This window comes from Numenius arquata, chromosome 17, assembly GCF_964106895.1.
Source record: "Numenius arquata chromosome 17, bNumArq3.hap1.1, whole genome shotgun sequence".
NCBI lineage: Eukaryota > Metazoa > Chordata > Aves > Charadriiformes > Scolopacidae > Numenius > Numenius arquata.
In genome coordinates, this window is record NC_133592.1 from 5480162 (window position 1) to 5493362 (window position 13201).

At 35.6% G+C, this 13201-nt stretch overlaps 1 protein-coding gene across 1 annotated transcript in view; it reads right to left on the reverse strand.

Moving 5' to 3' along the window:
* The window catches only part of STXBP4 (syntaxin binding protein 4), a 73727-nt gene that overhangs the window by 37793 nt on the left and 22733 nt on the right, over nucleotides 1–13201 (reverse strand). The window contains exons 14-20 of the mRNA XM_074160104.1: nucleotides 12190–12302; nucleotides 11443–11529; nucleotides 9837–9902; nucleotides 4432–4608; nucleotides 3018–3134; nucleotides 2562–2611; nucleotides 1244–1377 (exon numbers count right to left, since the gene is read on the reverse strand). Of these exons, the coding sequence (XP_074016205.1) occupies nucleotides 1244–1377; nucleotides 2562–2611; nucleotides 3018–3134; nucleotides 4432–4608; nucleotides 9837–9902; nucleotides 11443–11529; nucleotides 12190–12302 (744 nt within the window). The remainder of the gene's footprint in view (nucleotides 1–1243; nucleotides 1378–2561; nucleotides 2612–3017; nucleotides 3135–4431; nucleotides 4609–9836; nucleotides 9903–11442; nucleotides 11530–12189; nucleotides 12303–13201) is intronic.

The following is a 13201-nucleotide window of genomic DNA, read 5'->3' on the forward strand; positions in this document are numbered from 1 at the left end:
GACAGACTGAATACACCACTTTTATTTAAAGCCCATCAAGGTCAATGGAAATATTCCCACCAATAAGTTTCAGGTGATGTCTTTTGAGACAAGGAAACCCAGGTCTCTAGAATCCCATGTGAGACTGAACTTCTGATGTCTTTCTCCTAATGTTTAGATCAAGATGATCTTGAACTACAGAAAGTCCTTGGTATACTGTTTTTGGAAGAGCAATGAATGCTATTAAAAGAACCAAAACAACGGTTTAATATTACACTTTCATTTTTTCTTTCATGAGGTCTTTGCTAGATAATAGCCTGTTGATGAACCTGAAAGTAAGGAGACTGTGCAAAAGGCAAGGGAAACAGAAAAATAAAACTAAAAAGAAAAATTGAATCCACTGAGGGATCTCTAAATGATCTGCCCCATGGCAGCAAATCACTGATGTCCCCAATAACATCCACTGGCTTTTCTGCACTCTGTAACAGGTGACTAATTTCAGCTTGCATAGAACTCACCAGTTGCCCAGTCAACCCTTCTGGAATGGGATGAAATGTACTGTTTATCTCTGGATTATTAGGTCTTTTCAGACCTAACAGGGAAAACCACTTCTAACCCTAGACAGATACTAGTTTTCCCTCATTCCGTATCAGTCCTAGGAAGTACCGACTAAGCCTTAAGCAGCCAGAATTAAGCCAGCTCTGTAATCTTGGAATGAAATGAAAAAAAATAATACAGTGAACAAATTCTACTGGGTGAAGCACACAACAGAAAAGTCGCCAAATCACCATATGAAAATCATAGAGCAGTTTGGGTTGGAAGATCATCTGCCATGGGTAGGGACACCTCCCAGTAGACCAGGTTACTCAAAGCACATCCAATCTGGCCAGTTCAGTTGAAAGAGAAGGTTCTGACCATGGGTAGGGTAAGTTTAGGTTATGGTAAGGGTTAGAGTTAGAAAAACAAAGATGACAGCCCTTAGCAGCAGCAGCTCTTTTCCTGCATTTGTAGGTCTTCTACCATTCTGAAAGACACAGGACTCTGGATCCCTTACCTGTACCACAGTCCTAAACCAATCTAAACAGAACCTCTACTCAGGTTCCTTTTTCCACATTTGGAAAAAAACCTCCACATGGCAACTACTGAAACACACTACTCTCAATTAGCAAGCAAGATGCTAAAGCCACATTTGATGGAAGAACAAAAGTATTTCTGCGTGTGTATACACGCAGACACGCACACAAAGACGCACACGCTCACTCACAGTCTACTTCCAAAATGGCACGGACAGACTTGGCAAGGTCTCTGGCTTCTGCTGCAAGAGCTGTTGTGACAGTGGGTCCAATCCTTCCCAACCGTGCAAGAAGCGCTTTAGTAGATAATGTTGTTCTTCTGTCACTAAGAGAACAAAAAATAGTGTTTATTCGTAACATTATAGAAGAAATGGTTACTTTTAATAAAGTAAACTTGTATTTCTAGATTGGTTTTGGTCTCATTGTATGAACAAAAAAGATTCATACTACCAAACTGACAGGTTTGCCTCAGAAGCAGTTCTGTCTGTACAAGAAAGGTGTTAGGAAAGTTCAATTCAATCAACATTCACGTCTCAAAATCTAGTGTCAAAAACTCAGTGGGTGCCAGGAAAGAAACTTACTTAAAAGTAATTTTCATATTAGCATTTAAGAAAGGACACTGCTCCAGGGGACCCAATTCTTATCTTTTGTTACCTAGTCAGTCTGTCACTTTAGCTTCGTGTTTTATACTTTAATGTATTTAACTAAAATATAGTCTACAAACTTTATAAAATACGCAACATCACTCTTGTGCAGTGCCAATGGGAACTGCATTTAATTGATTAGAATTAGCATATGAGAACACAGACATCTACAATGTAATAGTTGATTTGATCCTGCAGATTTTTTTAAAATGAAGTGCCAGCTAACTTCACTTAAATAGATTTTATTTCCTTGAGAGTTTTACTGGAAAAGATGGCAGAACAGAGACCAAACGACTCTACTGCCACATAAATATTAATTAATCGAACACTATCTGGGATATATAGGCACAATCACGCTGATATTCCGAAGGACCAAAGGCTGCTCTAAATCTTGTTGAATATTCCTTGGTTCCCTTTTAAACAAGAAAAGTAATAAAAATTAAATGGATATACAGGTTATCAATTTACTTATATGCTACTGGCTTAATAATGATGCAGAATTGCTAGGGCAAATCTAAAAAATAAAATAAAAAAATAATTATAACCCACTGTTAAGGTTCCTTGCAGTTTTAATTAATCCTTAGCACATTATAATTACTTTATGGAAACATTCAGACAAGCATAGCTATGTAATTACTAACTGTTTTAATTTAATTCTGAGGTTTTTAATGAAGCTGAATCCTGAAAGCCTAATTTATAATTCATTACATTCCCCCTCCTCCAATAAAATGACACTCAGAAACATAGAGCAAAAAGTATAGGAAAAATAGTTACAAGATAGTTTTTGGAGACTTTGAAACAACAGTAGAGTTTTTTCAATATTATTATTGCCATTTAAATATTAGTAACTATGTCATTGCATTACCTTAAAACCGTCGAGGAAGTAGAGTTATCTGAAAGTATTTCATGCACAACCTGTTGGCCATAGTCAAGAAGTTAAATTGACACAGTCAAAAAGTTAATACCTTATAATTCAATGTTGTCTTTGGGTGTGGGGAATTTGATTTGTAATTATAGAGTCTACTCTCTCCCAGCTAGAAGTGTAAAAGTAAAAAGCAAAATATTATAACCCCTTTAAATGAAATAAATGTAATAACTTTTTTTTTTGTTTCATAATATTTCAAAATATTATAAAATATTACATTTTCTGCCTTTTTTCTCTGGGGAATTCTACAGAAATTGATATGAGTTTGTGAAAAATTAGGTGAAAAAATCAATCAGTTTCATTTGTTTAGTGTTTAGCAAAACATAAATATTAAGTAAATTCCTACATGGATCTGTACACTTACAGACCATCTTTAGAAATGAAAGGCAAAGTTACCTCTACAAACTGCAGCAATTTTTCAGTAGCCACCTCAAAGGTCTTCCTAGCCGATTCTGATTTCCGCAGCTGGCAGTCAAGCACTGTAACTCTCTTTCTCAAGTCTTGGATGTTATCCTGGGCAAGACATTTTAAGGTTTTTATTCTAATAATTTTCCCCCAAGGCTCACACAGATACACGGTGTGAACTGAAACAGATGCCTGGTATGTTTAACACACATTCTTTTCTACATTTCTGAAAAACATAGCTGCTCCTGAGGCAGGTAAGCCTGATCTGCGAGTAAATCAGCTCCCAGACTGCAACAGATTTTGCCAAATGATATAAAGGTAAATTGAAATTGGCAGCTAACAACAGCGTTTTGGCTGAACTATAAGAAAGTTTGAACTGATTCATGAATGGATGAAAACCACCAACCTGATGGCAACAGTATCTGTCAGCAGGGTGGCATCAATAGCCAGTGTGTGAACAAACTCAGTCTACCAGTTTGCGTCTGTACATCCTTTGGCCAACAGAGTAATTATGGCATATCTTGGAGAAAATTACCCCCCTTGGGTTTATCTACATGCACTTGTATAACCTATTGATCAGTGTTATGCATCCCTCTGTACTCAGCTACGCAGAATGTGAGTCCCATTAGATCAAGTTCTGGAGGCTCAAGGGTTCAGCTTGAGTCCCCGAGTTCGTGCGAGAAGACCACGAGTAAAGTCTTCACATGTATACGGGCATGTTTGTTTAGCTCAGCTGTTTGCTGAACAGAAGATCTAGACCAAAATACTCTCCAAAATTAAGAATATATCACTATCATTAAAAATAAACTTTTACATCACTGTAGGTGATCTTTTCTGAAAAATCCTACTCAATTATTTTATTCCTTAGCATGTGTTGAAACGCCTCACTGGAGATGAAGTGGTTTTAAAATATGAGGCTCAATTAAAAAAAAAAATTAATTTTTGGTGGGATACTGTTAGCAGCATTAAACTGATTATCTTGATTAAATCTAAATTTACTTAAGAACAGTATGGGACTTTTTATTGTTATTATTTGCCTAATAGAAACATAAAGATGAAGGCCATTTTTACATAAATACAAAAGCATCCAAATATACCTATAGGCTCTATAGACTATATATCCGCAGTCCAGAAAATACTCCATTCTTCAATGCTTGAGGGGTGCCGTTTTGACCTATGACCCACATATGCTTCTAGGTCTGTTTTTCGAGCCCAAAGATATCTGGATAAAGGAAGACTCATACACTTCACATTACCCCCTTCACTACCCATCATTCCAGTTATTGAATAATACAAGACAAACAGTGACCTACTTTAGAAAAGCAGATGAAAAGAAAATGAAAACAAGATACATGACAACAGCGAGGAAACCATGGTAACTACGACAGGCGACTGCTTTGCTTACTTTATTTTGTCCAGAATGATCAGTGAGCTGAGCCTTCAGCTCTACAATTTCAGCTTCTAAGAGGTGAATTACTTCTTCATAGTCCATCTCCATTCCACGAGCCTGCCTTTGTGCAGCTTCTGCAAGATGAATCCTACTTCGCAGGGCTCTTGTCTCTTCTACAGCTGCCTTGGCTTCCTACAGATGACAGGATTTAATTGAAAAGTTACAACTCCAGCTAAAAAGAAGTACAGATTTAGCTCAAAAAGTACTACAGTTGGCATGAGGGCTACCTTTTAGTATTCATGGTTAGATGGTTCAATTGCTAAGTTTTAAGTGTATGCTGTTCAAACAAAAACCAGATATTTACAGAGAGAGATAATTTTCCTAATAAATTAAATCACAAATTCTGATTACTGTAAATCTAATTGAATGAAAGGTTTTCTAGAAATGCATCTGGTGCTGTTAATCTGCCCCATCATTTCCGTACTTAAAAAGTTCTTTAATGAGATGTTATTTCCTTTTACTATTATTGCTTGAAATCACCCAATTCAGAGTTCACACATCACATAGATGGACTTCTAATGCAAGTACTCAGTTGACATTGTTCTCAAATGAAAGTGCTGGTTTTTATTTTTCTGCCTAGTTCCTGCTCATATTGTTATCCTGTATTATCACTGAAGAGTGTTATATAAAATTTATATATAAATAATGTATAGAAACCAGAAAATTACAAACTGTTAGCTTTTAATTCAGCCAAAGTAAACCCTAAATGTTGCAAAATCTGATTTAGAGAAGGATATTGCTCAGTTCACTTTAGTACTGAGTATTAATTCAAGTTAAGTTTGATTTGTAAATTTTAAAAGTCAAAGTAAAGGTCTGGACAACAGATGAGTTTACACTAGGAAAAACCAAACAAACTGCTCATCAAAAAATGTACATACAGGCTCACTGGCACCAAAAGCAGTAAAACGTCTTCCCCCTTCACTTTTATTAATCTGTGGAAAAATTCACTTTATGTGAATTTCCTGAATCATTAGTGTTATAAGCTTTAAATATACTAATTCACAGTTAGAAATTCTTTGTACAAATTCCTCAGCTAAGGATACTTAAGTGAATATCCTATTCCTAGTTTATCTATCGTATTTTATTCTTACAACTATATCCTGGTTGGGAATGGGGGAAATAGAGGGGAAACAGACAGGGGCAGAGAAGAAACAGACACTAAGACTCTGCAATAAGTAGGAAATAATATTCTAGAAACTAGACTGTTTCTGAAAAACCTAAATGACCAAATCTTTCAATTTTTGTGGAAGAAATGTCATATAATATTTGACAGCTGTCATAATATCAATATCTAGAGAGCTTACGAAGGAAGATTTAATTCTATTATTTCCTAACTTAGAGGTATTTGTTCTGTGCAATCAATATTCTTCAAGTCAGGTTTTCCTATGATTTTTCATAACGTTTTCTCTATAAAATGATCTACCAATCTCAGTTTCAGATGACTTTTAACCTGTACACTCTTAGCCTTAATAAACAATATATATTTATTTCAGGACGTAAGTAAACTAATCTCAATGACATATATAGGACATCATCATCTTCATATTTATAACGGTTTTGCAATATAATACCAATTTGGCTGATTGCCAGGGACATTCTGGTCTCTTAGAAAATAAAGCATTAGAAGAAGCAATCACACATGTAGCAAAGAGCAACATCACTAGTGAATACAGATGTCACTGGCGTTATATAGGTTAGAGGTTTCTGTTATAGGAGCACAAGGGATAAGAGATACATTTACATAACCTTTAATTTTACAGCAAGTATAATGATTTTTGGTGGTTTTTTTGTTTTTTTCTTTTGGAAGCACAAAGCATTAGATGAGCCTATTCTACATGACGATCATCTCCACCTGGAAAGACAGTATTCAAAAGCTTATTGCTGCACGTCTTTCTGGTATTCAGCCACTTTGGTTTACAGGTCTCTGTTCGCACAGCACTAAGAACCGTGCAAGGGGCCATTACTGAAAGCACTTGCTGAAAGACTACCAGAACAATCCACCCCTCCTGAAACCTGATCGTGACAGTTCTTTTTCCTAGAAACAATTCAGAGAACACAGGGGCTTCTAAGAAGTTAGGAATCTACATCAGTAGAGGTCAAAATTACTGCCGCTCTAGAAGGCATTTTCTTGCCACTGTAAGAAACTGTGACTCACCAGCAAGAAAAGCTGGGCCCTACTGATCCCGAGGACGATTTGGTAGCCTTCAGTAATAGGCTGGAGGTGGGAAAAAGGCTCTTAGAGACAAATGGAAAGATGCTCTGATGTTAAATTTGACTAATATAAATGAACACAGAGGCCTTGACAAAGGGTGGCATCTTAAATAATTCCTATGTGTGCATTTTTAAGTAAACTGACATCAGAAAAGTCATGGAAAAATTGCTATAATGAAAAGGGAGGTCTTCATTCTGAAATAAGACCTCCTTGAGATAACGGTTTAATCTCTTATAATTCCAAATTGCCTTTATTCCTTCATTGTTTTTTCAGAAACCCAATTGTTGAATATTAATTTCTCTATAATAGTAGACTAAGTATGACCAGATTTCAACAGTGAAAGACCTAAAGGAATAATTAACGAACAATGGCTTCTTACATTACAGTGAAACGATTATCCACACTACAATTGAACTAGCAAAATTTTCTGACAAACCAGAGCTGTTTGCTAGAGCAGGGAGGCACAAAGGGAAGCCACATCATCAGGTTTCCCAGCTCTACAGTTACTGAAGATGGTGCTGCAGTGACTCGGTAGGTTCTCTTATACAGGTACGGGACCCCCAGCAGAAGACCGGATGGATCACAGCATGCTTCAGCAACAGGTTCTCTTGTCCCATTCAACTGCTTGTACAAAGGAAGACGCAACAGAAACGTAATCTGCAGCTGCTAATGTTCCATCTATATAAATGCTTGATGGGCCCATTTGTCCTAATCTGGTATGATGCCACTACAACAAAAAAGAAACTGTGGGCTGGAGGAGAGAAACTGAATCCTTACAGAATCGATTTGCGGGTACAGATTTCTTTCAAAGCCAGGTTCTATTTCTTCATTGGATAAATTCAGAGTGTCAAGAGAAGGTTTTATCCAGGTAATATTCCACTCACCACAAACATTGGAACAAAAGTATTCTTTTAAACTACATGAACAAGTGTAGTTACAATTCAATTATGTTTACTCATTAATTTTACAAAAACTGTATGCTGAAAACATGCTTTAAAGGAACTTTAAGTATCTTTACTATATATTTAAATAAAAAAGCTAATAAAAATAAAATAAAAATAAACCAAATACTTCTCTCAGGCAGGGTGAAATAAATTACATACTGCTTCCAAAATAGCAGCCATTCAAGTCAAGTGACTCTTTTCCCCCCAGAAAGCACAAGCATAGAATGGCAAATCTTAGCCCTATGAAATGCAAGTCCAGCAGTAGGGGATCCCACAGTGGTACGACCTTTCACATGTACTATGTTTGGCTGAGGTGCTTCAGCTGGCAATAACCGCATTAAAAAGCTGTGGTAAAGAAGAGCTCACTGAGGTTGGTATGAGCCAGGACTTTCAGGCAGCACAGAATACAGTCAGACTCATCCAGGAAGACAAAAGACACCATTACAGATTTCACATTCATGGTGTTGACAGGACTTCAGGTACGCAAAAGTGCCTTTCTGTGTTTTACGCCAACTACAGCCTCCATATGATTTCAAGGAAGACCTAAAGATAGTGCTATATCACAATCTCAAAGTAAAAATACATCAATTAAGATATTTTCATTATGATAGACCAATATTAGAAAATAATTACTTCCTCATTTCAAAGTTAGCAATATTTCTAATCGTAAGAGTTTGTTTATCCTGTTAGCTACCGATTCAAGCACCACTTAATGAATGGGTACTAACAAAACATGTCCATTAACCAGAATATTTGTACGCCTGTTCTAATTAAGCTGTAATCTCTGCAATTCACAATTAGTAGGCAATAGAAATACCACAGAAGACACTCCTATATATGACTGGTAGCCTGTATCCTCATTTAAAACCTTATTGCTTCAGGAAAGCAGTGATTATTTTTTTAAAAAAATGTTTAAATTGTACTGAATTCAGAAGACCTTAAGCACATACTTAAGTTGGTTTGTTTGTTTACTTTTAGTCAGGCCATTAGGGCTCAATAATGTACTCATTAACTTATTTCACTAACTTCAGTTCAAGCAGGAATGCATCATCGTAAGTTAAATGGCAACTTGTACTGTGAGTAGCCTATTTTTTTAAAACTTTGTATCACCATGAATCTCAATGTCAACATTGGTTCTGAACTATAGAAATATATATAAAACACTTGAAAATGCACCAAGTATAAACAGAAATAAAATTTACATTAAAAGCCTGCTTGTATCTCCTTAAAGAGGTCACACATCACATATGTAATTACATGTAATTTATTATTTTTCTTTCATTTCACTGTTCAACAGCATTTATTAAAATGCACACTGGAATAGCAGAGTATTTATTCCCTGGAGGTTTGTACTGCAAAACTGACCTTCACCATCACATGACAGCACCAGACACAAAAATAAAAGCAGGAGGACCTCAGGTGGTAGGAAAAGGGCATTGCTGCCACTGAAAACAGACCATCTTAAACCGCCTGTGTCCAAGTCTACCTACCCAACAGGAGAAGGTATGAGAATTGAAATACTCAATGCTGAGGACTGGGTGTCCATACTGTTTGTGTTTTGGGGTTTGTACTTTGTACTAGCGTTAGTCTAGGCTGACAGACTGAACATCTGCTCCAGTCTAGAGCAACAGACTGAACACCCATTAGCGAACGGAAACACGAAGTGCACTACTGGAACATAGTTCGAGTTAAATTTTATCCAAAAAAGAATCCAATTTATTTCTCTGTCCCACAGCATACTGATGGCAACATCACCGTATTCATGGAAAAAGCTTCCAAGCAGTTCTCTTATATTCAAGGAACAAAAGGTGATAATGCAGATGCTGAAAAAAATCTACATGTATGAGCAAAACCGCAAAACTAATCTTAATATAGCAGTGCACAGAAACATTTTTAAACTGTATCTTACATTTTTACATATGACATGTGATGGAACAGATAGCCATGAGAAGGCTACAAGGAATGTGTGTCGTAGTACAGGAGAGAAGAAAGGTGAGCAGCTCCTAAGAAGAAAATTGCTGATGGGATGATGTTCAGTAGAAGCAGGAATCAGCAAAGTTGCTTGGGTTTGAATCCAGGCTATAAATGACATGAGACTTGCATACGAGCATCAAGAGAGAAAGAAGTGCTCCCTTCTCCCTTCCACAAAAACCAGCAAAAATTAAAACAGACAATAATTATATTTTTAAGGAATTTCAACATACTTGCTTGACTATTTGTAGCTCCTCTGTTAACTGTTTCTGTAAATTCACAGATTCAGACAACTTTTCCTGTTAAAAAAAAAAAGAAGGAAGAAAAAAATAATAATTAGGTCTGAAAGAGATAAGAGTTTTCATTCCTAAAACCTAATTAGCTCTTTCAAAACTACAGGTAGCAATACTTAACGTTATCAATGTACTTACTGCCTTCTGTACAGCTACTGTGTTTCTAGGCCATGACATAAGTCTGTTAATAAAGATGTATAATCAGAAACACACATATTTTAAAAGTTCTGGTGGAAATAAGAACCAACAGCTTTTATAAAACCAAATTTTTAATCTCTAAAACCTAGATTTTCAGTGAGTTCATTGATACTGTTGAAGTTTCTTGAGCATCTGAAGATTATTTACTGCACATTTCTGTGATATAAGTAACATAAACATTTTAAGTCTCTTGTTACCTAGCCACCTAGCAAATGACCAGAATAAAGATATTTTTGTGGCTTTAACAGATTGCTGTACAGCCTAATATTCACGTCAAGTTATTTTCAACATTGTATGTTTGACCATTCTTTCACTCACCTACTTATACCAGAAGCCTGTAGGCACACCACTTCAAAGTGGTGCCAAGTGGTGCACAAATGGTACACCACTTTCAAAAGGTTAAAAGTTCTAACAAAGTTTAAAGAAAAAAAAAGTGCTATAAAAGGATAAAGATTCTCATACTGAGTCAGACCAGTATCAAGTATTTGGCTGTAGATTGTTAAGGGAAGAGTTTAAAAAATGAGGCAATTACAGATTGATCATTGCCAGTTTTCAACATCAGCAATTTAGGGACTCGTGCTAAGTATTCGCTACTTCAATGTTCAATGAAAACTGGGTTCTTTCATTTCAGTACAAAATTTTCAGAATGAAGAACAGACCTTTGGGCACATCAATGCAATGTTTTTGTAATCTATAGCAAGAACAAATTTTTTTGGACCAGGAAGCAATTTACAGAATTGCCTGTATCCTGGGATCAATTTTCCAGTCCTGTCCGAGATCAACAGTCAGGAAGGCTAAATGCAGAACCAGAATTTTTTGAGTTCTCAAAAAAGAAATTTGGGACCATAGGACCATGGTTGTAACCCAGGGTATTATAAAAAATAAACATATTTGTTCCTTTAGATCTTCTGTATTTTGTAATGTCTGTGAAAATATGTATTAATTTTGAAAATAGATTAATTCATCCTGCAGTTCTGACTTCTTTTGAAAGTATTAGCATATGCTCAGACACTGCAGTTACTAGGATCACACATTTCTAAATAAAATTGCTACGCAAATCAGTCACTTCTCCAAATTCACTTTTGTGAAATGACTGCTCAGTCTCATTTCTCTGTAAACCAGATTAAAAAATGTGTTAGTATTCAGTATAACAAATAAAATTCACGGTCTCCAGAAATACATGGTAAGCATAAGATCTTTAAACATAATTAGGACTGTTTACTCTGCCTTTTTATTTATTCATCAAAATTGCAAATAAAATTCAAAAGAAAAACAATAAATTACTATATACACTCAAAAAGAAGTTAGTCTCTTGAATAATTTAAAACAAATAAAAATTAATTATTACCTTTAATTTACTAATTTCTTTTAAAGCTTCATTTCTTTCCTTCTTAAGTCTTTCCATGTCATCCTCCAAAGAATCACAGGTTACACACTGTGTGTATTTAAATAGGTAGGTTAGAATGTATTACTAACTGCATCTTCCATATCTTTAACATCTAATCTTAAAAAGTCTTGTTAATAAAATGAGAGGATAATCTTAATTTTAAAATACTTTAAAGCTCCAAAAATACTAAAGATGTTTAAGAAAATTCCGACCAACTTATCTTCCAAAGGAACAACTATTTTTCCTATTAAAAAGGATTAATAAAAATATTTTTTAAAGTACCAAGAATACAACACTAATAGCTCATTTTCTTCAATGTTTTAAATAATACATAACTTTATTACAGTATTCCTATGCTGCAAGTGCTCTTTCTTAAAGACGCTTCCAGAATAAAGTGGTTTTCATGGTAGCAGTAGTTCAAATCACTGGGCCTGATACTTGTTTATCACTCACATGGGTAGTACCAATATGTATTCCATTAAGAAACCTCAGTAAATCACTGTTGTTCATACTTACAACAAATCACAACATAATTACGTGAATTGCTTTCTGCAAAGTAGGTTGCTTTAAAAAGCTTCACAGAAACTAGAACACCCTGATACGGAGCGGTACTAAACATCTGCCCAAGATTTGGAGTCATTTTACATATAATAAGCTTTCCAATAATCTCCTCCCAACAGTTAAACACTGTACAGGCACACATTTTACCTTTGAATCCAGTAAGCTGGCAATTTCATTGACCCCAAATGTTACAGATTTTTGGCCATCATCTGTTGCATTCAACTGCATAGAGAACAGATTCCTTGAAACTTCAACGAAATCTAAAAAACAGGTTAGATTTTGTTGCTGTAGTCCGCAAGTTCAGTTTAGCAGCAGTATCACTAGATGCAACACAACTACTAATATCACAACGTGTGACTATCCTTTATAAATGCCTTGTCTGTCCTCCATAAGTTTTCTAAAGGAAAATATAAATCCTCTACAACTTTGTCAGACACATGTCTCTGAATAGAAAAATTTGGTAAGGCTGGTAAAAATAAGAACAGAAATGTTCAAAACAGGTCTTGGGATGAAATACCCCTGAAACAAGTTGTGGAGGAGAAAAGAAAACAAAAGGCAGTGTGAAATTCACCTTGGAAGTACCTGGTTAGAGATGCTCTACATTTGGCAGATACCTGTGAAAAATTAAAAGAAATCTGCACCCCTGTTATACACCTGCCTTTCCCAGTGATTTGGCTTTACTAGACGCGACAGAGCGTCTCTGCAGGAAAAAGAGAAAAATTTGTGGTAGCTCTCAGTTCATAGTTTCCTTTGCAGGTCCTTAAACCCCTGGTAAAGATGTGGCAAAATTTATGTTGACCGAGTTGAAAGTTTTAAATACAAACACTACAGCAATCTCAATCAACATGGCTTGGATTATCCACTTATTTTGAATGCATAAAAAAGAATTCTGCTACAGTATGAGAGAAACATGGAAATATAAAGGTCAGTTTGTTTACACCACATAAAACCTGATGGAAGATCCAGCATCTTTCTCGATAGATACTCGAAGAGATAGGTACTTGAAAAATGCAGTGTCTTTTTAGCTGGTTGAGTACAAGAAATTATTTTTCATGTTCTAGTGTTTGATGCTGTTTTTCATAAACTTTAGGAAAAGTGAAATTTCCGTCAGTTTTAACATCAGAACTATCATATGTCTCACAGTTTATGACAAATATTC